The 27,458-nt window shown below is 34.4% G+C and overlaps 4 protein-coding genes across 5 annotated transcripts; 1 reads left to right on the top strand and 3 right to left on the bottom strand.

Moving 5' to 3' along the window:
• Nucleotides 1–5,723: 5,723 nt before the first annotated feature.
• Nucleotides 5,724–8,200, top strand: LOC143566112 (uncharacterized). 2 transcript variants are annotated; one of them, XM_077052895.1, is made up of 4 exons: nt 5,724–6,075; nt 6,795–7,226; nt 7,304–7,604; nt 7,766–8,200. In XM_077052895.1, exons 1-4 carry the CDS (start codon nt 5,827–5,829, stop codon nt 7,768–7,770), a joined length of 987 nt encoding a protein of 328 aa, XP_076909010.1. In that variant the 5' UTR covers nt 5,724–5,826; the 3' UTR covers nt 7,771–8,200. The 2 variants fall into 2 exon arrangements, with proteins under 2 accessions (XP_076909010.1, XP_076909009.1); XM_077052894.1 differs by having other exon boundaries at nt 7,752–8,193.
• Nucleotides 8,201–8,935: 735 nt separating this feature from the next.
• On the bottom strand, nt 8,936–10,257 carry LOC143566111 (uncharacterized). The gene is made up of 3 exons (XM_077052893.1): nt 9,612–10,257; nt 9,371–9,452; nt 8,936–9,253 (listed from the first exon to the last, which is right to left on the bottom strand). The coding sequence occupies exons 1-3, from the start codon at nt 10,238–10,240 to the stop codon at nt 9,044–9,046; spliced, it is 921 nt and encodes a 306-aa protein (XP_076909008.1). The 5' UTR covers nt 10,241–10,257; the 3' UTR covers nt 8,936–9,043.
• Nucleotides 10,258–15,002: 4,745 nt separating this feature from the next.
• Nucleotides 15,003–17,278, bottom strand: LOC143566110 (uncharacterized). Its single transcript, XM_077052892.1, has 5 exons — nt 17,150–17,278; nt 15,942–16,098; nt 15,813–15,863; nt 15,559–15,651; nt 15,003–15,311 (listed from the first exon to the last, which is right to left on the bottom strand). Exons 1-5 carry the CDS (start codon nt 17,275–17,277, stop codon nt 15,234–15,236), a joined length of 507 nt encoding a protein of 168 aa, XP_076909007.1. The 5' UTR covers nt 17,278; the 3' UTR covers nt 15,003–15,233.
• Nucleotides 17,279–18,786: 1,508 nt separating this feature from the next.
• On the bottom strand, nt 18,787–26,801 carry LOC143566109 (ATP-dependent DNA helicase Q-like 5). Its single transcript, XM_077052891.1, has 20 exons — nt 25,503–26,801; nt 25,358–25,411; nt 25,165–25,277; nt 24,872–25,084; nt 24,706–24,784; nt 24,052–24,105; nt 23,867–23,941; nt 23,702–23,755; nt 23,561–23,605; nt 23,055–23,149; nt 22,363–22,492; nt 22,176–22,274; nt 22,007–22,062; nt 21,495–21,597; nt 20,827–20,955; nt 20,577–20,746; nt 19,929–19,953; nt 19,729–19,844; nt 19,340–19,473; nt 18,787–18,816 (listed from the first exon to the last, which is right to left on the bottom strand). Exons 1-19 carry the CDS (start codon nt 26,799–26,801, stop codon nt 19,386–19,388), a joined length of 2,997 nt encoding a protein of 998 aa, XP_076909006.1. The 3' UTR covers nt 18,787–18,816; nt 19,340–19,385.
• Between the last annotated feature and the right edge of the window lie 657 nt (nt 26,802–27,458).

Raw genomic sequence — 27,458 nt, 5'->3', positions numbered from 1 at the left:
CTTTCATTTGAACAATTCAAAGATTTAACTTGAATGTGTTCACTTTTATTAATTTCCATTACACTGCACATCCTAACAAACTGCTCTTTTGTTAAGTACACATCACATTCTATGAATAAATAAAAACAAAGATTGAACATTAACAACCAATTAAATATATGAGTTGTCTACTGACTTCGGGCAACACATTGTACTTGTGTCTAACACGACGCTTTTTTGTTAAACACGATTACACTATTAACAAAACAAATTAAACATTAACATTGATCGTAACATAAATATTTGCTTTTTAAAAATTACTAGCATTCATAACATACTCGAAAACATAAAATCTCAAATAGCCGATCGATACCAAAACATGAAATTCAAAATACACCTTTTCAAAAGTCTCACAAAAAACAGACATTCCAATCAGAGCACCCTTTATACTCTATCACTAATCAAGTAAAACACACCTTCCTCCAGCTTTTTTTTTCAACATTGTCCATCCTAGCATTCGCACAAACTTCATTGATCACATGCTCCCTCAAAATGTTAACATCAGCCAGCTACATTTTTTACATATGTTTCAATCGCAGATAATTAAGTTGACATTTCTGCATACTGAACTCAGCCACCAAACCACAATCGTTTCTGTGTGATGAATTGGAAACACACCGCAATCGACATTATTATAACATACTCCAATTCATTTCCAGACCTGTTAGTTTGCTACTTCTAAGCCTCGGCACAACTGGATGACATATCTCTGTCAAGAAATCACAAAAAGTGTGTTGTTATTTAAATATTAAATTAATTAGTAGGTATCAGCATACAATAAATAAACACACATGCATGCTATATAATAAACATACAATGATTGGCAGTTGTTTTACTTTGAAATGTTTATAACCACCAAGGTTGTCTAACACATCGACTTTGGAGCTTTTCAGCCCGAAACAAATAACATAGTGGTGTTTCGCATGCAAAAATGGAATAAACACCACATCGTATCTGTTTATACTGTCCCGACACACTTCCTTCAAATTAATTTGCATGTTGGACCCGTCAAGATTTTTTTGTCATTCAACATGCTGGTATAGCTCTAACAAACCACGTATAAACTCTTTTGCATGTTGTAATCATATCTAAACTGAAACATGTCATCAGAGTTCAGTACCGAAGCCCAGGATCTTAACACCCTTACATGAATAGATACACCCGGGTAACAAGCTCTCAGACGACACTCTTGGCACAACAGCACCTTATTTAGTTTGAAACATAAAATCCGTGCATAAACCAACATGTCCTCCTTATTACAAACCAACACTAGTCTAATTGAATTTGTTAACAGCACATGTGGAACTAACAGTCCAACACATATGTCACACCCCGACTATTGACGGAAACGTCGGGGCGCAACCGATTGTTCATCGCACACGACAATATTAAGTGACAATATTTAATCAACTCATTTAAATTCATAAAAACACAAAGAGTCACATAACTTGTTCATACAATAACCGAATTCAAATCATAGTAAATAATATATTGTTCGTTTTGCTAATATCCTAATAGTCTCGATAACGTTTTTTCTTCAAGTCCTCGAGTCAACCTAAAGTCAAACCTGTAACATTGCATAAATAGAATTTGTCAACACAAAGGTTGGTGAGCAATTTCATAGTTTTTGAACAATAGATATATAATATGAAATTCCACAACTTGTATACAAAACAATAAATAATAGCAACAATTTAGATAAATGAAATCGTTAAATAAGAATATATTAACGACACCTTTCTATAAGGGGATGCCAAATATACTCGGATTTTGTATGAAATCGTTAATAAGAATACATTAACGACACCTTTCTATAAGGGGATGCCAGATATACTCGGATTTATGAATCAACCATCCAAAAGCGGTAAACACATTAGCACTTAAGCATATAAGCATATAATCACCAAATCGAGCATTTATTTAAGTAAAGTATACAATAAAGTTTGTGGTTTAAAACTCAAGTATAAATCATTTGGATTTGAATAAATTTGCAATGCCACCCCCAAAATATAAAAGAGTGAAAACGGGGGATGAAAGTACTCACGTTCAAGTAATAAACTTGAAAGATTTGAAGATTTGGAGATTAACCAGAACGATGAGTTTAACGAACGAAGCCTAAAGGAGAAGAAGTCTTGTATTAGAAAAGTTGCCTTGGAAGTCTTTAAACGAAAATAAATGATAAGAAATGTAAACAATTTAAAGTTTAAGGTTTAAAATGTAAATATTTAAGAAATTATAATAATAGTCCTTTAAAAATGTAAGTTTGCTCGAAACCGGGTTAAAGTATCTAGCCCTTAATTTTACTCAACCTATGTTAAGTAATAAGGTGGGTAAAAATGTAAGAAAGCAAGTCCCTTTATAATATAGATACTAAAACGGGTTTTAACGAGTGTTCGGGTGGTTGGTTCGGGTCTTGGTGACTTGACCAAACCCAAAGTCAACTTTCCCTAAATAATAAATGTACAAGATAACTCAATAAATCTTAAAGAGACTTAACCAAGTATGTAGTTCTATTGTTTTAGAACTAACAACGTCCGTTAAGCGAGTGTTCGGTTTAATCGGTCCAAACTTTGTTATAAGATCAAGTTGGATTCAACATTCTGAGTACTTTGTGAAAATAATTAAAATCAGTTTACAAAGTATTTTTAAAGAAATATATAAGCTTTAATGGTTAAAAACACACTTGTGTGTCTTAAGCGAGTAAACTTGGTTTAGTTCGGTTTGGTTCGGTTTCTATCTTGGAATAAGGCCAATAATGGTTACCACATGTCCAAACATCATAGAACTTGTAAAATAATTTATAAATAATAATACCAAAGTTTTACATACAAAAAGTCAACAACAAAGTCTTTAAACGAAAGTTCGGTTTCCGGTTCGGATCTTGTTTCGGGATAAGACCGAGGTTAGATTCTTCAAATCCATAACCATGGAACTAATTAAAATGATTTTAGAAACTCAAATCTTACATAAAACATGTTTATACAACTATTTAAACAAACTAGTAAACAAGAGTTCGACTTCCGGTTTGGAGCTATTTACAGAATAACCGAGGCTAGTCTCTACAAACCCATAACCATGGAACTCAAAATGTAAAATAGAACTAAGATGAGCAGAAGTTAAACAAGTATAACAAGTTTGATAGTTAGATGCGGAAAATATATATAATCAAGGACTACTACAAGTCCTCTATGTAGCTTTGTCTTATGGGCCGGACACTTAACCGACCAAGACCGGAGAAATGCCCACCGAAGGTACAAAGGGTGCTATTATATATATGTTGTATAACAATCTTCAAGTATAAATAAGTGTTAACAAGTTGATTATAATGTAAGACTATGGTCAGTTTGACTTTGGAAAGTCAAACTGCCAAAAAAATATGAAGAACACCTTTGAATACTTGAGAATTGGAAGAGAAAGAGATGAATGAGCAAAGATTAATGAAGGGGATAGGGGTGTATATATAGTGTGGGTTGAAAGGGTCAAGCATGGGGTGTGATATCAAGGTTTGCATGCAAGAGGGGTCAAGACAAGTCACAAAACAACAAAAAAAAAAAAAAACAAAAACCAAAAATGGGGCTGCTGCTGATCTGCTGCTGGTCAGCACGTCGGTTCGCGTCCGGAAGTTCGTTTTTGATGTATCTTGAGCGTTTTAAGTCCGTTTTCGAATCCGTAAAAGGGGTTTTTCAAATTAGACAAGCGAGAATGTTTTAGTAACATAAAATCCAATATTTTATATATTTGAAATGTTCGGGATATAAATCGGGTCGGTTTACAACATAAAAACAAATACAAAATAAATACAATTTGACCCGAAATCGAGGGATGTCACAACATACACCTAACTAGCACAGGGAAGTACAAAATTCAACCAAACCAACACAACACATTTGTAACAAACCAACACTAACTTAACTTTATTTGTTAACAACGCTTGCCCAACCAACAACCACATTAACCTACACATATGTTTTACCTACACAAGCCCAACCAACACAAACCCAACCATCACAATCTAGGAATACACAACACATATAATTATACTAATGGTATAGCACAACCCTACCAACAGCAACCAACCGTCGTCACCCCAAAACCAAGTAAAGTCAACAAACCAATTGCATGCTCATTAACAAAAAAATTAGCAATTCAACTATGATTTTGGAAAATGTGGAAAATTTTAGGTCTATTGCACCTGCACAACATCCGATTTGATTTAAACCTAAAATATTTGTCACCCAAAAATTTAAGGGTTTTTTGTTTTTACCTTAATCAATCTAATCGGCCGAAATACAAGACAGTTACTGGTTGAAATCCCCTCGATGATCTTCAATTGCCTCATTTTGTCTTCAATTTTGATTAGTAGAAGGTGGAGTGTAATTAGGGAGCGTTCATTTTGGTGAGTCGACTACTGGTTGAAGACTAACATCTGGGCAACTTTTAAGCAGTGTCCTTTTTAAAAAAAAACAACACTTTACCTTTTTGCCCTTTACCAAGCGTTTAAAGATTAAAAAATATATTGTCTTAAATGAAACAATCTCATCCATTAGATTTAATAATAAATGGCTACGATCTTTTCTTATGTTTCCTACCTAACACATGGTTTCTACCCTATCCAAACCCTAAGTGGATAACGGTTCCAAATTGGGGAAATTTCTAAAATACTCACTTAAAACTAGTCAAAACGAGCAAAAGAAATAACCAAACGAGTAGTTTTCAAAACCAATTAAATAAAGATACGTGGACCGGTATATCAGGGGGGAAACTAGTATGAACGAGCAGGATGGGATTTTTTTTGTCCACGTGTCTTCGTTTAAATGGTTGTGGAAACTACTCGTTTGGTTATCTTTTACTTGTCTCGACCAGTTTTAAGTGGGTATTTTGAAAATATGGTGAAACTCAGAAAACCCTTCTTTGAAAATTTTTCCTTTAAAATAGCATAACTAAAGATTTCTTTATTATCACTGTCCAATTAAACAGAGTTAACTTCTATGGAAAATTGCATAAATAAAAACATTATAATATTTTCAAAATAAAATTTATCAGTCAATCCATTGAAATATATACGCCACTCTTCACCATTTTGGATTATTCATCACATCACCGTCAACTTAACTTTTCTTCCATCTTCCAACCCTACCATTCGGTCATACTATTCTCCACCGTGCTATTTATTTATATTTTTTAAATAGAAAAAAAACGAAAACTAAAATGGGGCAATAATACGCGTGGGCTGGGTCATTAGGACCCCATACTAGTGGTCTAGAGATGGGGGTCCGTGGTGTTTCAATGAGACCACCTATGTCACCTCTTCATCACTAATGAAAGAAAACTATAACATCATAAAAAGTAAATTTATAAAGATTTTTAAATAACAACCAATAATTTATAAGTTACCCCTTATAGTTGAGGTCAGTGTCATAAAGTACTAAGAAAATTGCATCTTGAAGATGAAGACAATTGCCACTTTCCCATATAGAAAGAATCATTCCACATTATTAAACAACTCTTATTACCATAATAATATATGGGTCCTTCAAGTTTCACATTTTCACACATCACCCAAATCAAATCACTCCCAAATTCTTTAAGCTGCAAATGTCAGATCAATCACTCCTCTTAAACTTAAAGTCCCCAGACCATATTCAAATTTCACATGACCAAGATCAAGATCAAGAATCAAGTCATGATCTTGATACATGCCTGCAGCAACTGGATTTGTATTTACTATTCTTGGGATTCAACCAATCATCTTATATCAGATTTGGGATTTCATGGGTAACCTTTTTGATGATTGGAGTTGTGCTTCCTGTGGTGGTACTTTTGATGATCACCAGCTGTTTGAATAATAAATGTGATGTGTATCAAGTTCAAGGCTTTGAGCTTGTTGTGGTGTCTTCACATGCTTCTTTGGCCGCTTCTGCTCTGCTCTGCCTTTCGCATAATCTCCGAAAATATGGGATTCGGAAGTTTTTGTTCGTTGATCAGGATAACGGTCATGTTCAACGGTTTTCGAAAGACTATCTTCAAAAGATTTTTGTAAGTATTTGTTTGGCCTTTTTTTTACTGGTTTTGATAATGGTTAGGGAATCTTTAGGCATAAAGTTTGATTCTTTGCTTCTGTTGTTGAATATTTGAAAAAAAAATAATGCATACTGGCTTTAGTACTTGCTAATGTAGACCAATGAATTTGATCACTTTGACTTATAGGAGGTTTAACTTTAAGGGGTGTTTAAAGTTACTAGAATTATGATGATTCTATGATAACTATTATAAAATTTGAAACATAAGTTTTTTTCAGAAACTTTGGGCATAATTCTAGTAACTTAAATGATTGATAGAATATGGTTTGATGGTAGTTAGGGTGACTATGAGAACTTTAGGCATAAAGTTTGATTCTTTGCTTCTGTTATTGAATATTTTTATCTTTATTACTTATTTTAACAAAATAATGCATACCTTTAGTACTTGCTAGTGATGTCCAATGAATTTGATCACTTTGACTTATAGAAGTTTTAAGAGGGTCTTTGGAGATCTGATTTAATGTAACTTCAAGTTTAACTTTTGAAATCCATATTTACTAATACCGCTTGAAATTCGATTAACATTTAGAGTGTGTTTTACGTTTTTCAATCACTTGAATAGTCTCTGCAAATCAATAAGCAATGGGGCGAATACAGTCTAATTTCAAAATGCAACTTTTGGGAGAAATTATGAATATATAGTCAATCAATTAAAACATTTACTGATAACTGCAGGAATCGAAACGGGCACTATTACTATGGTTTCTTCCATGTCTTGCGTTGAAACTTGCTCGTGAGGTTATCCGCATGATGTACATTCAGCACGAGTCATGGTGGCAATCTTGTGGCATTTTGGTCACTTTGACTTTCTCATGGACTTATGTGACCATAATCTTTTTATCATCTTGTTTAGTTTTCCATTTGGTCTGCAATTTACAAATTATACATTTTGATGATTACGGAAATCTTCTGGAAAGAGAAACCGACGTCTTGGTATTTATTGAAGAACATGCTCGTCTTCGCCATCATTTGTCGAAAATAAGTCACAGGTTTCGGATTTATATTCTACTTGTGTTCATACTTGTCACTTCAAGCCAATTTGCAACTTTATTCCAAATTACAGAGTTTAGGGATAAAGTAACATTCATTAATGGTGGTGATTTTGCTGTAAGTTCAAAATCCCTACTCGTCTTGTAGGTACCCTTTGACTTCTAAAGTCAACATTTTTTCTTGTTTTCGGACAGGTGTCCTCAATTGCACAAGTTGTAGGGGTGATATTATGCTTAAATGCTGCAGCAAAGATTTCCCATAGGGCCCAAGGCATTTCATCCTTAGCAAGTAGGTGGCATGCTTTAGCTTCGTGTGGGCCCGATGATACATCTCAAATGAGAGATTCAAATATAAATGGGAATTTTGAGGCTGCGAGTAACTTATTCAGATCGGTTTCTTCAGAAAGTGATATGGAAGCGATGAATTATATTCCATTGCCAACAAATGCACAACTCACATCTTATTTGGCTTCTTACCACAGGCGTCAAGCATTTCGTAAGTAAAGAATTTATTACTTCTATCGCATCGTTGGAAAAAAGTTGTTTTGCTTGATAGAATCTGCAGAAATATTTGTTAGTTGGATTAAATTTATATGTTTTGCATACAGAAATTATATCAAATGGATTCTAAACTTCTGTACAGTTATGTATTTGCAGAATAATCCAGGTGGCATTACTTTGTACGGTTGGACAGTTGACCGAGGTCTTATAAACACAATCTTCTTCATCGAGTTGTCACTTGTTCTCTTTGTATTTGGAAGAACAACCGTATTCACGACAACCAATTAATTTTCTTGATTTATATTCTGCAACTTCAAAAGACTCAAAATTCTTTAGATTATCATGTCATGCCGAGCTCTTATTTATCATCAACAGAATTTTGACAATGAGAATGCAACTGTTGTCAACAGTCAACACGCGCCTGTTTCTTTATATGTGTATATGAGGTAATGCAATTTATCTATCGGTTTTTGTATAGTTGGTTTCATGTTGTTTGAAGTTGAAGCCATGATCATGGCATTTTTTTATGGTTTGCAAAACCATTAAAGTATACATACAATAATTCATTTCTGTTGTAAATAAGTTTAAACGATGTTGATATTCGCATCCTGTGCCATATAACAGTTTTTTATGATCATTCAATATTTCAGTTGTCTTAAGAGATTTTGTATTATTTTTTTTCGGTTTGTAGTGCAGGGGCGTTCTATGACATTAACCAATAACCCAAGGGGCTTAATGTATAACTTACCAATGAAATTGACATATTACCAACCATTTTGTGGACTAACTACAAAGCTAACCCTTCATATTAACCAAAAGTTTCCAATTTATTTATATTTTAATTTTGTCCCACAAATTGGTTTTTGTTAAATAAATAAAAATTATTAAACCAATAGTTGTAACTTGTATACCAATTAGAATTGTATATATCAATTTAGAAAATAAAAGAACCATGTAATAGTCGTTTTGATTGCCCTAGCTGTACGCAGTGAGTATCGTATCAACAAGTGAGTTAACGTTTAGGTGGCAAGATAAGTCGGTTGAACATACCGGGTTGACAAAAGGATCGCGTGTTAAAATGTGTTGTTTTCAGTATCGGGCTAGGTTAGACCGATTGATCCATAACCGACCGGTATGCCATATTAACTAATTTTCAAGTGATATATTTATCCTTAGAAAAGTATATGTTTGACTAATTGGCCATCAAGGGTCATTTGGCTCAACAGTGTCTTAGTGTTTATCACAAAATTATCATAATCAATTTCTCTACATTAAAACACAAGAAACTTATTATATGCAGCTTTAAAAGAAATTATCATTTTGAACAAATAATAACAAATGAAACCATTTTGAACTAAACATTATGATAAAAAAAGAATGCAAGATGAACATAATAACAAGAAATGAATCAACAAGCAATGGCAGAGGTTGGTGCTACCAGCAACACCAAGGCAGCTTAATGGAGAAAGAAGACGGCAAGTGACCGGTCCGCCTTATATAATCTGCTCTTTCACAAGTTTGTACAGCTTTTTCATTCAAAATGGCCTCGGCTTTGGCTCGCTTTTCCTCTGCTATCCTCCTCGTTGAAGCAACTTTATTCGTGTACTTCTCTTGTGCTCGAGCTTTCAGTCTTTCCGCCTTCGCCTAACCACAATATAAACAACGCGTTCACAATTAGGCATTCTCATTTAAAATAAGTTGCCAAACATTTACTTGTTTAGTTATATACATGAGGCTAAAACAAAATAAAATGTATGTTACCTCCATTCTTTTCATTTCCATCTCGGCTTTTCGCTTTTCGTGATTCTCCCAAGCTTCTATCTTCACCTCTTCGCGCTTGAACCTATTAGTCAACATTAGTCAAAATTTTACTAGTTAGTACTTAGTCTATAACTAAATGTTCAACTAAAATTTTGAATTGAGTAGATCCGATCTTCAAAACATTTGGCACGTCACATTACGCTACAGGATTGTGAAAAAAAAAAAGAAAAAAAAGAATTACCTTGCCATGTATTTAGCGCGTTCGGCCTCATCCCAAGCCAATGCTCGGGTTTCAAGCGGATTTAACTTCGAATCTTGACGGGCATTTCTATTTTGATTTTCGATCACCTCTTCACCATTACTTTCTTCGTTTTCTCGCCCAAACCTTGTGGTCCCACTCACGTCAACTCTTGGTACAACCGCAGGTGCTACATTTGGACCGGGCCTAGCAGGAGTTGACGAACCAGAGGCCATAGGGCTGCATGCAGCCGGGGTTGTGGATCTAACCGGTGTGGCAGATCTCGAAGGCTCCTGACTAGCCAAAGGGGTCATTTCGGTCCCCATATCCCTTACACATATTGAAACACCAAAATCAACCTTTTTTGTTTCTATAACTCCTTCATCTTCACTGCTTGGATTCGGAACCGGTGCGATGAGCCTCCTGTCGTCCGCATTGGAGTCGCGTGGCTCGGTGTTGGAGTGGCTCTTGTCTATGCCTCTAGACAAGTTAACCAACCATTTTTGGGCATCATCCCATTTAGATGGTGTCGGTTTGCCTAAAGCGGTCCGGTGGTGAGGACCGCGGTTTCCTTTCGGTATCTCTTGAGGTGATCCAAGATTCAAGCAGCCCTTATCCTCTATGGACCTCATGATCACTTCCCTTGATTAAAGATCAAAATTTTAACTTGTCCCAGATTGAAAAATATAATCTTTTACCAAAGTAATCACATAAGCATTGAAAAATATTATTGTAGTATTTTAAAGAATGATTAGCTAATGATTCAAAGGGGGTTAACTTTATATGAATGTATCACATAAGCATATATAAAGACTGTGCCTTTATGATTGCAAGATGAATAAAATTACAAGAAATCAATGTGAATGAATCTGACAGTACTCACTAGATATTAAAAAGTTGTGAGATTTATAAATCAACTGCAACTTCAAAGATCAGAAAGTAATATGCTGCTAAATTATGAACAGAAATAAGGAACTCAGAAGTGAGTTAAATGCAGAATTCTGAAGGCAAAAAGATTATGAATTTGCATACTTATGAAACTGAGAGAATAAGACCTTGTTCAAGCCTTGTAGGAAACTGAGAGTGTGTTGAGATTTGCAATATTATAATTTATATTACTAAATAGAGAGAGAAAGATCTGGTTCATCAAACAATATGGAGAAAGCTTCAAGATCTCTTTCTTTCTTTCTTTCTTTATTCATTTTCAGTGACGAGCCTAATCACTTGCGAGCTACTCGAGATCGGCGTGTGAAAAAACGTGATCGAGCATATCATTTATATTAATTATTAACTAATATATATAATGTTATGAAAAGATAACTAAATAGTATATATTATTTTATACATAAAATTACAATTGAAAAACATATATAAAAATAATTATAAATATATAAAAATTTATTAATAAACAGTAAACGAACCAAGCCCTGGCTTGAAAATCTACTAAAGAGCCTAGCTCGAGCTTGAGCTCCGTATAAGTTAAACGAGCTCGGCCCGGCTCGTTTCCACAAAATAGAAGTGTGTGAGGTATAGTTGTGGATCCCATAAATAATAATATAACCAAACAAAGAATCTCATGATTATCATTTGATTAAGAGGATAAATATATAGAACATGTATTTTTTTTTTATCTTTTTCATGTGAATATATCAAGCAACTGAAATTAAAGTACATAGATGGGGTAGTACAGTATAGTTTTGGTTTAACGGTAACAATGAGTAGCAATGACACGTGGACGGACACGATTAGCCGAAGTATCATATTAGTATGGGCCATATGATAGTGCTGTCTCTGTAATGGATTCACATGGGGCTGGTGGATTTGAGGAATGTATGTACAAAGTTTTAGCAGTGTGGCATGCCTTCTAATTTAATGTTTTCGATAGTCAACATTTAAGGCAGACAGGGTAGAGTTATGTCGGGTCAGGTGCAAATAATATGCAAGCACACAGTTCTATATGACACTAAATAGTTACGAGAACCACATAATACAGTTGTATATATAATTCAAAAGTTTGTTGATAATAAGGTTATGAGTTTGTTGAATGTAATTATGAAATTGGCTAATTGTTTTTAGTACTTGGCCTTTGTAAAAAAGGATTCAAGAATAATAATTATTATTAAATTATGTTTCACAATCACATGCATGTGTGGGAGACCAAGGCATGTGACATGAGGGAGGAAAAACAGGTTTTGAAACAGTGCTTATGTGTCCTTGTTTGTTAAAACAATTTCTTATTTTTATAAAATAATTGAGAATTATAATTATACAATTTATAGAAACTTAAAACAGAGGAAGTCTCTACAATTTAGACAGAGATGTAAATATATTGATGTTTTGGTAGTACTTTTCTCGGTTTTCATATAATTTTGTAATTTTCTTTTGAATTATTCCTAAACTATAAAGTTACGAGAAAACACCTATCAAATATTCACTATATTTATTATATATTTACTTAAATATCACCCACCAATTTGCTTAATTTAGCATATGTAAGATGTTTGTTATTGAAAAATGAAAACGATGCCGGTTCTAGCCTTCGATAACATCCACAAAGCAAACGCCAACACTGCTTGCACCGCCCCAATTTTTATTTTTGTTCCAACGCCTATATTGTAGCACATTCAAGTCCAAATCAACTTTGTGCATTCACAATTTAGCATTAAATGTACCGGGATGCTTTCCCATTTGCAAGCACCCGTGTGCTAAGCTTTTACTGTCTTAACCACTCCTTGATTGACCATTTAATCCTTTAAGTTCAAACGAAGACAATTGTCAATTGTTGTATGTTTTTACCATAACTATCAATATGTAAGATGAAGAATGTTAATAAAAAAAATGGAAAAAGTTATAGAAGTATTCATGATAAAAACATGATTTTTATTAGGGTTGACTATACGTATCCCACCCCTTTTAATTAGGAAAAAAAATGAAACCGGATGTCCTTTTGAACCAAAGTTAATTTTTATTATTATTATTGTAGTAGTGAAATTGTATGTTTGTGTTCCCTTAGTAAGCTATTATTGTAAAGGAAGTTTAGCGGATGATTTGTTAACATTTTATTATAAATGATTGAATTTAAGAAAAAACAAATAATAATAATAATAATAATAATAATAATAATAATCTCATCCGAAATCAAAGCCCACCCAATCTGGATTTAATGAAATTTTGTTAAAAAAAGAAAAAGCCCACCCAATCTCAATATTGAAATCAAAGCCTCTCATATATCTCACCGGCAAATATGGATGACGGAGGGTTGTTGCAAGTAGAGTTCCAAAATCCCAAGTAGCACGTTACAGGCAGGCAGGTGTGCAAAGCATGTCTATCCACAGTTAAGTTTAACCGGGATCACCTCCAGCACCACCCCTTGACCATCGACGACTATAAACTTGCCGTAAGTGAAGGCGATCGGGTCACCACGTTTTCCTCCAACGAAGCTATCCCATCACCCGATTTCTGCCCTATGTCTAAGCACCTCCCTGAGCTATGTGTAGGCCTGTAAACGAACTGAACGTTCCGTTCGATGTTTATTTAATAAATGAACGAACATAAACAAAAAATTTGTGTTCGTTAAACGAACGAACATGAACACATGTTTCGTTCATTCATTTATGTTCATGAGCGTTCGTTTATGTTCACTTATGTCTGTTTATTTATGTTCGTTTATGTATTAATGGAAAATAATTAAATATTATCGGATAGGTCATCTGCTTAAAGGTTTTATATTTGTTAATTTGTTTTCATTTAAGTTCGTTTATATTTGGTTCATTCATACATGTTCGTTTAGATTTTAAACAAATGAACACAAATGCCCATTTTTAAATAAACGAACAAAAACATAAATAATTGTTCGATTAAGTGTTCGTGTTCTTTTAAAGTTAAATGAACAAACACGAGCATGCCCTTGTTCATGTTTATTCGATTCGTTTACAGGCTTTCATTATTCACATTGTCGGTCTCAATCTTTAGGCTTTGCCGATTTTATTTATGTTCGTTTGTGTTCGTGAACCGTTCATGAACACATTAATTTCCTTAATGAACGAACACGAACAAAAAATCTCGTTTGGCAAGTGTTCATGAACTTTTTCTGAACACATTATTTTCTTAATGAACGAACATGAACAAAGCCTTGTTCGTGTTCGTTCGGTTCGTTTACAGCCCTAGCTATGTGTTATAGCGAGCTTGGATGGATTGGTGCTTGCAGCCTTTGTAGATCAAGACGTGTGGGATGGCACGTTCATGTTCAGGGGCGGACCTACATATTAGGTACCGGGTTCACGGGAACCCACCGAGTTTCGGTTTTTAAGTATATAAAAAACTGAGTGAACCCATATAAAAAAATGGAGTGAACAAATATTCAAAAATGAACAAGTAGTCTGTTGGTTAAGGCTTTGCGCTAGGTTCGATTCTTCTCTGCCGTGTGTTTGCTGGGTAAATTTTTGTAACATTATATTGTTCTTAGATATCATTTTGCCTGATCTCAATTTGATTCATACAACAATGATTAATAACTTAGTAATTAATATGCACCTTTTTTTGTTGTTGCTTACAGGGGTATTTTGAGCTTTTAGAATATATGAAAATGTTTTGCCTAACTTTTGGGCCAATTTGCTAATGAAATATTGGGAGGATGAATAAAACCTCTAGATAGAACTATATGAAGAACTATTTTTTATTATTCCAGCCTCTATATTGTAGCACATTCAAGTCCAAATCAACTTTGTGCATTCACAATTTAGCATTAAATGTTCTGAGCTCTCTTCTACTGTCAAAAAAAAAAAACGCAATTTATGTTATCCAAAATAATACCTCTAACCGAAAGTGCCTCCTTGGTTGCTATCCGGTCCAGCAACAAACGCCAAACGAAACAATTTATCTTGAGCGGTCACGTTTTAAGCCACTTATTATTATCCCCAGTTTTGGGGTAATCTGAGTTCTCCAACTCCCAGATGCTTTCCCATTTGCAAGCACCCGTGTGCTAAGCTTTTATTGTCTTAACCCAAAGCGTAGAATCATCCAACTTGTACCTTACCCACCATGTGTGAAGTTTGGAAATTGGAACTGAACTCATTTATTACCTATGCTCAAGATAAGCTTGGGCTCGGGCTCGGGCTCGTTTAAGCTTGTTTAATTCAAACTTTCAACAAGTCAATTTCAAATAGCTCACGAGAGCTCGGTTTATTTACTCAATCAACTGTACTAGTTCATGTTCATAGCTAAAAAAAAGTACAACATAAACCGTTGGTAAAGTTAATAGGTTATAAGTTGGTGAAAATAAGCAATCCCAAACACCCCCCTTAAATAGTTGGGCCCCCCTTATAAATGATGACAAATAAAACCAATACAATTTCATCAAACATTGTACATACAACTATATTTCATCAAACATGATAAAGTTTGTTTCTATAACAAACTAGGTAAAACATTGGCATCTAATGGTGTGTACAACATAGTACTTTCACTACACTAAATAGCCAATCAACAAATACATTGATCATCAAAAGTACTATGTATCACACAATACATGGTACCTAGCTTTAAATTCAAACAACTAACACCTTCACATCAAATATGAATATTGAGTCATCTTTGATCCTTGAGACACATACATATTAACAGAATTCAAGCATTATTACCCGAATGAGAGATTAAGTAAATGATTGTTGATGTCATTATTCCCAATAACCCACCGGCGATAACCTGCAAATAAACGATGTTTGGTATATGATTCAACAATCTTTCAAAAAGTTGGCATGCTTCCAATTTAGATGAATTCGATCATAGTCTAAATGACAAAAATTTAGTACATTGTATGCATAAAAAATAGAGTTTGGGTGACGTTCAACCCACTTGGCATGTTCTTTTTTTAGCTAATTCTTTTATATGAACTATTTTGACATGTTTAACATATAGCACAACTCAAACAACCCCATTTATGAAAGCGTACCTGCGGAGGGGTGTGGCCAAGAAGTTCACGTAATGGACTGCTTTCAGCTAGGGGGTGTTCAGCAGGAAGTCCGTACACAATTTGATTCAGAACCTGAAAATTTAACAATGTTAAGACATAAAAAATGACATATTTACCCTTATTTATGACCATTTTGTCAACTAGTAACCACACATTACAATCTATGCTTTATTTACTTTATAAGAATCTGGTAAAATGTAACAAAATTGCTAATTTCAGACACATAAACAAACCTCTGCTTGGCGCCCTGCTTGCAACCGTACACCAGTTGCATCATACATTACCTGCCACAAATATACGTTTTAGATGGATGCATTTTAAACAATGGCAGATGATTAAAGTGAAGATGAAGAAAATCATACAATACAAGCTAAAATGAGTGCAGTTGCAAAGGTTGAACCCCCAACGCCATCTTGTAAACCAACAGCAACCGCAAGAGCAGTTACTGTTGCAGAATGTGATGATGGCATGCCACCGGATCCAATAAGCTGTTTAAGATCCCAACGGTGTTCCTTATACCTGCATATCTACCAAATAATAATAAGACTCTTAGGATGTATCACTAACAATAAATCATAAATTAGGAGGTGTTTTGGTGTGTGCTAAAATAATTTAATCGTAATACACGGTTTTAGACTGTTTAACAAACTAATATGGTTCTGATTTTGTGATTATTAAGGGTCAAAATAATCAGATGTATGGAAGCTCATAAGAAATTGTAAGGAACCGTGGTGAACATGAAATACATGACTATTGCAATCTTGTAGAAGTTGCTAAGCGCTGCCAGATTGGTCAACTGGGGAGCCGTGAGTAATCGGCCTAGACAGGGAGTACTTAGGCATGGTAATATATAAAGAAATTAATTTTCCGGAAATTACATATATGTCAAATATCATAAGTTTACTAATATTCGTAACAAAAGACATGAATATCAATAGAAATCAAAAGGATACATGTTCAAATACTAAAGTATTTGAAAAACTGATATTCACCGACTGTATAATATTATAGACATAGTAATAATTCAATTCTCATCTTCCAAGGTATCTCTATCTCTGCGAAAAACAAAAATCAGGTAGTAAACAGCAAAAACCGGACTGACTAGGTCCGAGTTTGACTGATTCCGAGTAGTGTTGGCGGAGTTGAAGAAACTCTACTGATTGCTCGCCGAGTAGGCGAGTACTCTGCCACCTAGACCGACTTTTGCAACAGTGAATTAATCTCTATGTGGTCAGCTTATTATTATTATTAGAGAGAGTAACTTATTATTATTGTGTGCAATATTTGAGTTAATCAATACGATTCATATATTCCAACTCTCTACGGTTGCAGTTATCGGATTTGGATATCTGTAAGGAGTTGCTGTTACAAATTGTATCTAGCTTGCAGCACACTCTAATTGAAATTGATAGTGTTCATCATGTCACAATAACGATAAAACCCTAGCTAGCACTAAGGAGTAACAACGTAAATCAATAATAGCCTAATTAATTAATAAGGAAACCTAAATTAGATGATGATGATGATAATAATAATAAAATAATAACCGGAAAGAAGCGTATGCACGTACCAGGTGGTGAAGACCTTAATTGATTGGGCAAGAGCAAAGGCAGCCAGTGCAGACACCAGCACATAGTTCATATAAACAGCTTCTGAAGAAGAAGAAGAAGCTGATGACATCATCGCCACCGATCTCATCTTCTTCTTCTTCTTCTTCTTCTACTGCAATTTGTTATTCTATTTGATTTGTTGAAACACGAAGCAAACGTGAGGGTTTTGTGTCTGTGTCTCTCTCTGCCCGCTGAGCTAACAAGAAAGAATCAAGAAACAAATTTATGCTTTTCTTATATACGGACCTATCAATTATTTTTTTATTTTTTATTCTTTTTTTGGCGTAATCAAATAACTTGGCATTTGAAATGGTTAGAAAAGCAGATTACATCAAAGCAGAAGGTAAGCGGGTAACAAGCTGCACCGCTACTTTTTTTTGAATTGCAAAACCTAATCTTTTAAAAACTACATTTGCTAGTCTTTGAGTCATAACATTACTATGCATGACCCGCTGAACATGGGTAAGTAGCTCCACATCTTCAGGCGCGAGAAAACCAAAAGTGTCAAAAGCAAAAGGAATAAATACATGTTGGCTGTCAAGACATGCATTCTCATGTTTTGCCACCTTACCTGAAGCAGCATTTAATGCGGCTTGACCGACTGCAAAACCACTACTCCCTAAGCCCACCAAAGAGGAAACTCCTCTTAAATCTGCACACACATGTTTTCCTCCAATCCATCCGGTGTTTTCCTCCTAACATAACATTGCCACTTTCTTTTTCTATTTATTTATTATTATTATTTATATAATGAGATACCAGATTTTTTTCAGTTATTAGCCGACACTAATCCCAATAAACAAATGTACAAGTGCATACACATCCATCGAGCTTTTTCTCTAATAGAATGTCTAACCCGTCTAATTTTTTGTGACGCAGAAATTTTCTCTAATAGAATGTCTAACCCGTCTAATAGAATAAGATGGGAGATTGGTGATTATAATAAATAACAATAGGGGTTAAGGTTTTTATGGAGAAGAAACGGTAGTTGACTCATTATTTTTGTGTGATATCATCCACATTATCAATGATTGGGTTAGACTTCACTAGAAAAAAAGCTCAGTGAAAAAAATTAAGTCGAAAGACAGGATTGTCTTCATACATTTCTTAATTAGGATTAACGTCATCAAAGTTTAAAAGATTATTAAAATCCATTTTCTAAAAATATATATATACTTTGTTCATGTTGTTATTGATCAAATGAATGCTCAAAATTTTTATGGAAAAAAATACTTAATTCCAAAATCATTGTGATAATTATTTAAACAAAAGAAAAAAATTGTAACATGTGATTCCAGATCACATCTCATGAGGTTCTCATTGAATAAGTTATTTTTATTTCAACCAAATCTGCTTTCAAAAAATTTTGTAATTTAATCCATTAAAACAAATACTGTCTTTAAAAAAAAACCTTTATAAAAATACAGAAATGCATGTTATATAAAGCAGATACAAATAATAGTAATAATCACAGTTTCATTTAAGTTACAAAACTTCCCCTAACCGCATAGCTTACCTCGTGCAAGACACAACGTGCCATGTTTCATATTTAAGAAAATTTTGTAATTTAATTCACATTTTTACAATTTGAATTATAGTCCCACGCTATGCGCTATCTTCACGTAACCTGCAATATAACATAATAGCGCACGTTTTATTATATAAACTTATAAAGTATCAACAGTAGAATCAAGATTTAGCATAAAGAAGATTCTTTTAGCTTACACAAAGTCTGCCAACTACATGCTAGCTAGCATACTAGTGCATGAATTATGGTGACTTTGAGGCTATACATTTGGCAGGATACATAAAAGATCATAATTAGGGGACTCGGGGGGTCAACTAGGAGCGACTATCTGAAGAAATTCTAGTACTTGAAATCTAGCTAGAAGAAAAAGACAACGGTGTGACATGTTTGAAACAAAGACAAAACGGAAAAACACAACATGGTCCATGATCAAACATGCCATGTTTTGAAAGCAGCAGTTGGTACCTACCATCACCAACTACATTGTAGTTTGACCATGGACAGTACCGTCTGTTAAGTTTTTAGAAACGCCACACAAAATTACCTAGTTACTACATTTTTATTCGACATTCAGACAGATGCTCAAAGTGTATTATAATTTCAAGAAAGTAAAACCATATACCTTGGCAGTCAAATGGAATCCAAACAAATATTCAATAAAGATTCATTTAAACTACGGATTTCCCTGCGCAAACCATCAGCTCTGCCTTTGCTGCTTCCATGATAACATCAAAGTTTGTTTGCATATACCTTCCCCTGCAATAACCATCAGTTAGTTAGTAGAGGTGCCGGTTTGACCCATTTGTTTATAAACCAACTGATTCAGGGTATGTTATATCTTTAACGAATCAAATAAAGAAACAGCTAAAAGAAGTGTTCAAGTGAGTTAAAAGTAAGTCAACTTTCAATTCAAAGAACCTCATAGATCATTTTGTTCTAGAAATTAAAAGTATACGATAACAATATATAGATTAATGTAATTGTATTTAAAATGCTATTTTTTAAACTCACCAGAAATGAGTTTTACACCAAGTTGAAGAAGGAAATGCTGGACTCGCTATACCATGCATTATCCTAGCAATTGCTCGAGGGGTAAACTTAGCATGTGAGTTACTTTGAAGAAATACCTACAACACCAAATAGGCAAATATCACATATCAAAGTCAACTAACTTTAACAAAACATACTGCATGATATGTAATATGCACTACCTTAATATCTGCTCTCAAAAACCGGCTGCAGAAACATAAAACAAGACATCAGTAAACAATACAATCATCCAACAAGTGCAAAAATAACTACGGCTTCGTTAATTTTCTCTTTGAAGAAACGTGAGAGACCACCAATGAACATGCATACACTAAAACTCTTTTTCTTGTGGTGTGAAATAAGAAACTAAAAGTAGGTATAACGCATGTACGGGCCAATCTAAGTATTTTTATGCAGATGAGTATGTTTATACGCTGAAGAAGATATTGAGCTTTATCAACCTAAGGGTGAATTCGTAATTTTGAATCCACTAATCAGTTTAAAATAGACAATCTCAAACCGCTTAATGAAAACAGCTAATTTCACCCAAAATAAGAAGATAAGCGGGCATTTTTCACATCAAACGAACTTATCTGCTTTTCAAATTATGCATTATGCAAAAAAGCTGTTTAAGAAAGCAATCTCAAACACCCCATTAGAAGATATTATCTTGTATATGCATTTAGGTTTGAACTTTAAGTAAAATAGTGTAAATTGGTTACCAATATTTATTGATTTCATATATTATATGTAGGTCAACTCAAATATGTAAACTTCTTAACCTGGTTTGGACCATTTTATTTAGAATATCTATGTCACTATCTGCGTACCTGGTTTGGGCCATTTTATTCGGAATATCGTTGTCATTATCTGCGTTAAAGTAATCCAATATCTTCTTTTGCAAGCAAGGCGTGTGTTGGGAACCAGTACAACCGTTTGTTCCATCACACGTTTTCACCGCAAAAAGTGCAGCATTAAACATTGCATCCACTTTGCGCACCTGTGTCAATATAAATTGCATAGCGTAAAAGCTAAAAAAAACTTTTATTTAGAATATCGCATAATAACATTAAGAAATACCTTGCAACTTTCAACATCTGATAACCATTTAGCCAAATCAGCAGCCAAAGAACATATATCTTTTGGGAAATTTAAAATCATGTAGCAATAAGCTGGATCCTTCAACTCATATGTAATTTCACCCTTCAACTAAAAGAGAGGTTAACAATGCTTCAGAAAAGTGTAAATAATTAAAAACAATTTAGGGCGTGTTTGTTTCACGGACTTTTTTTAAAGGATTTGGAATTGGAATTGGAATTGGATTTGGAATTGGAATGGAATGCTTGAGAATCCCTATCATGTGTTTGGTTGGTTAATATGTATTGGAATTGAAATCTTCTTCATTCTCGGTTTTTTTTTTTTTTGAAGAACGAGGGAAACGGCGGAAACGTTTTAGTTTTTTTACATTTTTCGTTTTTGATTTATATTTTGAGTTATGATTTTTTTATTAATTTTTTAGAATTTTTTTGGAGGGGTTTTTACTTTCCATAAGAATCCTTATAGAATAGGTGGGATTTTAAAATCCCATGAAATGTGGGATTTGATGGGATTTAGTTTCCATTCCCCTTCTTTCATTTAATGAAACGAACATATCAATTCATGGGATTTAAAATTCCATTCCTTAAAATTCCTTCCAAATCCTTGAAACGAACAAGACCTTAAAGTAATATGACTTTGCAGAATCAAACCTTTAGATTCAACAAATGATTTGTTACAGTAGAGACTTGAACTCCAATGCTGCAAGCCACAGATGGTATTTCGAAAATATATTGACCATCTTTTATTTCAGACCTGAAAACCATATTCCAGTTACTAGTGTATAAACTGCATGTTTCATAGCTGATGTGGCAAATGTGTAGGAGAGGGTAACGATGCAAAACGAAATCGAGTCAAAACTGGTAGCCTTAACCCATGTTAAAACGAGGTAGGAAATAAGTGTTTTTTGTCCAGTTAAAAAAGCTTATAAACAGTTAATGCATTTAACAATGTTATAAAAAACTACCTTATTACAATAATAATAATCTAATGTGTATATAACTTTTGACCATTTCACCTATTTCCTCTATAGCTAATTTATTTTTTGATTTTTTCTGTTTGACCATTAGGCCGTTAGAGATAAAACAAAACCCAAATTGACTTGTTCATAAGTACATAGGTCAAAAATTACACTGCTAATAGTAACCATACTCAATTCACTTACTTCTTCAAAATTGCTGCAATTACAGTGTCCTTAGCAGCAAGTAATGCTGGGGAGGTCTGCATTCATCAACATTATAATGAGAATAATATCAGGTCAAACTACAACTGTAGTCAAAGGGGGGAGAGAGAGAGAGAGAGAGAGACAGAGTACAAGTTAATTAGGGACCCACCATGTGAAAATTTAGCACACATGTTACACTTGTTTGGGGAAGTAAGCGCAAGTACTGCTCTTCAGCTAATTCTAAACGAGTTAAGACAGTTAAAATAACCTGAAACAATTGAATATGTTCCATGTTAATGAGTTATAGCATATTGAAAGTATTATAACTTTAGTGCAATAATGCTAGCTTTTAAAACCTCTTCTTTCATATCAAATTTCCTAGATGCAGATTCTTTGACTATTATGCATATCCTTTCTTGTGAATGTGAATCTCCACCGAACACATGAGAGAGAAACTTATTTATTGTGTATTGATCTTGCCCATCACTGAAAAAAGGCATGATGAACATAAGAAATTGTTGACATGAATTGCAATTAGTTGCCTGGGAAAACTGCACAAACAGAGACAAACCTTTACAGTATTTTCATGACTTTAGCAACCAAATTTAAATTAGATGAAAAATAGAAGCCATTTTTTAGCAGACAAATACATTTGATTAACGACTGTAACAGGTAGCAACAGACAATGCTTTGCCGACTTTTAAAAAGTGTATTGCCATCTTATTTCTCATTTTTAGTGTGCATATATGCCGCGTGGCTCTAATGTAGCATTTTTAAAATGCAGAATTAACAAAAGATCATTTTTCAAACTTGTAAAAAAAAATTATTTCTAAAACTTATTTCACATTAGCATTTTTTTGCATAGGTGGTATCCGATGTGGTTGCTGATTTAGTATCAACCAGTGCCACATGTAAAATCATTTAAATGTGAGTTGGTTTTTATTTTGGGCCTAAAATCAGTAATAAATTGTGAGTTGGTTTTTAGTTTGTGCCTTAAATCTGATAGCTAAAACAAAACTAGGTTCCTTCGCAGTTTGCCCTTAGTTACCTGTACATAAGACTTCTGAGCTTAAAGTATGTTGTGTCATCAAAAAATAAATGGCAATAAGATACTCTCCCATCACGCCCAGCACGTCCAATTTCCTATAAGAAAAAAATACCTTTAATTGAGTGATTTATTTTTCAATATGGAACTGCTTGGTGGTTAATAAATGTGGCAAGATAGGTGGGCCGACAAAAATGGGTGGGCAACTTATTAGTACTGGTCAAAAGTCAAAACAGGTTTGGGGAGGTTGGGTTGACCTGCAAATACTGTTCTATCCTTTTAAAATAATAATAATAATAATAATTGATGAGTTGATTTTAAATAAAGATGATTCGGTGAAAATGTAAGCATTAGATAAACACTTTGTGTGACTACCAATTGAGCTGTCTGTCTATTTAGCTGAATTTAATATATGACCTATTTAAGACAAAACATGATCCAAATCAAGTATCAACCATTCATAAATAAATGGGCCAAAATTTCCACCTGAAGTGAATAATTGCACGAACCTGGACATACTCTTCCAAACTTTCAGGTAAACTGTAGTGAATTACCTGTAAAATATGAAAAAAATAAATAAAATAAAAAGGGATCAGCGTATATGTAAATCCAAAACCTTAGAAAATTGAGTACTAAAGATTTGTACTTACAGCTCCAACGTCACTTTTATCAAGCCCCATACCAAATGCAACAGTTGCAACAATCTTTCAAGAGAAAAGAAAAGATATTAAAAAATATATGGTATTTGAAAACAATCTAGTTACATAAAAATGAATGTGTTAGAACTTATTAAAAAACATGTAATAACCATATACCACACGAATCTTGTTTGAACAGAATAACTCTTGTGTACGCCTTCGATCTTTAGCTGGGATCCCACTATGGTAACTCTAATGGCAATTTATTGTTTGCGTCATATTGGAATAGAAATAACAATGTCAGCCAAAAACGCAAAATGGTTGTCAGTCATGTGACTTTAGGAAGCTAATCAAATACTAACCTTTGCTTTGATATTACTATCACATAAAAACTTGCTAATCATATCTGTTTCTGACTGCAATTAAAATTGACATGTATTACCAGCCAGGATTGAGAAGAAAACACGTGCTGAAATGAATCAAATTCAGGGCAAACCAAACGAAATAGAAATGAAATTTAAACTTCTTTGCGATTTTACCACCAAATTTTAATTAGGCACAAAATAGAAAAGAATTTACAATTTATTACTGATTCTAGCACCATAAAAAATATACCCTCATTTGAATTGTTTTTACCTGTTAACGTATGCATAAGATGCTTATGTAAAGCTTATAAAAATAGATTCATTTACAACTTAAAAAAATGGTCTTCTTTTAAATTTTATATATTATATAAAAATAATAATCAAAATCGAATGACATGTTATATACAATTATACACTAATATGACAAATAAGATGTCCCATCAAAATTTGTTGAAAAATCAACAAAAGAAAAGACCTGCTAAGGGTTGAATAAGTCAGTAGAAAAATGTAACCTGCTTGCTAAAATCGATAATAGCGTATAAGTTGGTTTTTGTTTGCGTCTAACTTAAATTGGTAGCTAAAACAACATATAAAGTTTGTTTCTATTTCATACAGTTGCATACACAAAAATATGAAGTCCCAAACACATACCTGATATTTGCAGTAAATTATAATGCTTTTAACCTCCGTGTAAGGTGAATCTTTGAGCAATGTCATCAAATCTTTCATTCTGAATTCATCAACAAACTAGGATCATAAACAAAACATTATCTAATATTAAGGACAGCTGCAAAAAAGTAAGCATAGATTCACTTGCCTATTTCCACTCATAGATACAGATAACTGCAAATTATCCCTAACTTGTGCTGCTTGAACCAGATTAGTAGAAGGAATTTCAAGAGAATGCATCACATCATGCATAGTCTTGGTTGTTGCAGTTGCCGTCATTGCAAGAATGCAATCTACTACAAGACTAGAGCGGAGCAAGGATGCTCTAAGTCTCATATATGATGGGCGAAAATTATGTGACCTGTCATTAAACATAAATTAGATGGAAACAATAAACAAAATCTTGATAGTTTGACAAAGGAAGCAATTATGTCAACTCACCATTCAGAAATGCAGTGAGCTTCATCAATCACAACAAGCGATATGAGTGAATTTGCAGAAAATATGGATGTAAATTCTGTATTTAGCAATCTCTCTGGAGAAACAAAGAGAACCTGAAACACAAGGGTATGCACCTTTACTGACAGTAACAACACATATGTCATAAAAGATTTCAATATCTAAGGTATCTCACCTTCAGGGTTCCTTCTTGAACTCGTCTAAGTGTTTCAGAACTCTCTTCTAATGTCTAAAACCATAGAAAACACAAAACAAACCAGCATCTTAATACATATGATAGAGCACAAAGTAAAAACATACACATGGATTATTAATAATACCTGACTGCTACACAACAAACCGCCAGGAATCGCAGGTGGGAGCTGTTTAAGTTGATCAAACATAAGTGCCACCAACGGACTTATAACAAGTGACATGCCCTCTAAAACCAAAGCAGGAAACTGATAGCAAAGTGATTTCCCAGCTCCAGTCGGCAAAATCACCATACTAGATTTCCCAGAAAGTATTAATTTAATCGCTTCCAACTGTCCGTCTCTAAACGAATCATACCCAAAAACAAGCTTCAACAACTTAACCAAATTATCATCAGACGGATCCTGCCGAACATCAACCACAGCCTTTTCAATAACCTCCGAATCAAGCCGTATCTCACTCCCCTCGTTTTCCTCCACAGGCAAACCTTCATCACAAAAACCATTCTCGTCCTCTTCTTCACCTTCACCAACACTTTTCAACTTCCTTTTACTTCTCTTATACGGCTTCCGACTTCCAACATACGCATTCGGATTCCTTTTCCTAACTCTGTTAACAAACTTTTTCCTACCTCCATGACCATTAATATTCAACCTCACAAAATTCCCCTCATTCACCGGCTTCGGTTTTCCCGCCTGCGCAGCAGGCAACACCGAACTCCCAATCAAATTCGGATGCTTCTTCACAACTTTCCCCAAATCCCTAGACCTAGCATCTATACCTAGGATTTCACTTTCATTCACACTACCAAAATCATAAGCATCCGCTCGTTCCGAATTCGATCCACAACTCCCAATCAAATTCGGATGCTTCTTTGCAACTTTCCCCAAATCCCTAGGCCTAACATCCGCACCTAGGGTTTCACTTTCATTTACAATCGAATTCGGATGCTTCTTCGTAACCGAATTGTCAGCATCATGATGATCAATTCCATTTTCAGTTGAATTAAAGTTCAATGAAAACTTACAGAGCTTAGAAAACAACGAGAATCTGGCTGAGGATGATCCACCAGCTGGAAGAACCTCAGTAGGACAAACAGAATAAATCGAACTGTTTCCGGAAGCACGCCGTAATATAAACGGTAGCTTAACATTAGAACTACTTGTAGTAACAATGCTAGTGGCATCAAATTCATCACAATTGGATACAGATTCATGTAACTGAGGTTGAGAATTTGGTGGCTGTGGTTTAGTTCGCTTTGCGGACGGTTTAATTTTCAAAATGGGCCTTGAGAAGCTAGGGCTAGGGTTTGATTTGGGGGTTTTTTGTCGTAATTGAAGAGCATGACGTGCCGGTGGAGGTGCTGGTGGTGGTTGACGAGGAGGAGTGGATGAGATGTGAGATCCGTCGGAATCGGAGTGATCCATCGGTGAACTGTGCCGGAGAGGACGGTGAGTGTAAGATAAGTGGAATCGTGTTTTCCCGCCTATTCTATTCTATAGGAGGGAAAATATTATTACTAAAAGAGTTAAAAGGTATATGTTTGTTTAATTACGCAACTCTAGTACAAATTTTAAATTTATTGTAAACAGCTACCTCACTTTTTTAAAACTTACCATTTTAGTGTTTTTTTCTAACTCCGTCTAACTTTGTCCGTTAAATGAGGGGTAATTCGGTAACTTTTCTTTTCTTTTAAATTGCCTTACCTCTTTACATTCCTTTAAAAAATTAAAACCCTAAATTCTCTTTTCAAGCCTCGTCACCATCATGAACCGTCAGCCACCTCCACCATAGTATCCGGCGAGATAGTGGATTACAACCATCTTTCTCTTTGTTGCCGCCACCACCACCACCATAGTTGCAGGTTTTCCGGGGAGAAAACGGCCACAATAGTTGTCGATTCCGACACCTTATCCCATTTCCGGAACTAGATTAGAGTTTTTAACGAGTATGCGGTGGTTATCGGCTAGATCTGGTGGAGAGAGGGAGAGAGAATGATCGTTGGTAGGCCGAAGATGGTGGATACCGGCAATGGTGGAGGTCGAAGATGGTGGCTACCGGCGATGGTGATGAGCTACTGTAGT

Source organism: Bidens hawaiensis, unplaced genomic scaffold (genome assembly GCF_021521415.1).
Source record: "Bidens hawaiensis isolate Kalapana, Puna unplaced genomic scaffold, B.hawaiensis_p1.1 tig00022693_1, whole genome shotgun sequence".
NCBI classification, from domain to species: domain Eukaryota; kingdom Viridiplantae; phylum Streptophyta; class Magnoliopsida; order Asterales; family Asteraceae; genus Bidens; species Bidens hawaiensis.
This window is presented reverse-complemented; position numbering and strand designations above follow the sequence as displayed.

Excerpts from the sequence above, each read along its gene's own strand:
- LOC143566109 (XM_077052891.1), bottom strand. The coding sequence starts at position 26,801 with ATGGATCACTCCGATTCCGACGGATCTCACATCTCATCCACTCCTCCT. Across the intron at positions 25,085-25,164 it reads GCTCACTGCATTTCTGAATG|GTCACATAATTTTCGCCCAT; the intron begins GTGAGTTGACAT and ends GTTTAATGACAG. Across the intron at positions 21,598-22,006 it reads ATTGCAGCAATTTTGAAGAA|GTCTGAAATAAAAGATGGTC; the intron begins GTAAGTGAATTG and ends TATGGTTTTCAG.
- LOC143566111 (XM_077052893.1), bottom strand. The coding sequence starts at position 10,240 with ATGAGGTCCATAGAGGATAAGGGCTGCTTGAATCTTGGATCACCTCAA. Across the intron at positions 9,453-9,611 it reads CGCGCTAAATACATGGCAAG|GTTCAAGCGCGAAGAGGTGA; the intron begins GTAATTCTTTTT and ends GTTGACTAATAG. Across the intron at positions 9,254-9,370 it reads TGGAAATGAAAAGAATGGAG|GCGAAGGCGGAAAGACTGAA; the intron begins GTAACATACATT and ends TATTGTGGTTAG.
- LOC143566112 (XM_077052894.1), top strand. The coding sequence starts at position 5,827 with ATGATTGGAGTTGTGCTTCCTGTGGTGGTACTTTTGATGATCACCAGC. Across the intron at positions 6,076-6,794 it reads ACTATCTTCAAAAGATTTTT|GAATCGAAACGGGCACTATT; the intron begins GTAAGTATTTGT and ends TGATAACTGCAG. Across the intron at positions 7,605-7,751 it reads CCACAGGCGTCAAGCATTTC|TTATGTATTTGCAGAATAAT; the intron begins GTAAGTAAAGAA and ends ACTTCTGTACAG.
- LOC143566110 (XM_077052892.1), bottom strand. The coding sequence starts at position 17,277 with ATGAGATCGGTGGCGATGATGTCATCAGCTTCTTCTTCTTCTTCAGAA. Across the intron at positions 15,652-15,812 it reads AAGCAGGGCGCCAAGCAGAG|GTTCTGAATCAAATTGTGTA; the intron begins GTTTGTTTATGT and ends TTAAATTTTCAG. Across the intron at positions 15,312-15,558 it reads TTGGCCACACCCCTCCGCAG|GTTATCGCCGGTGGGTTATT; the intron begins GTACGCTTTCAT and ends GTTTATTTGCAG.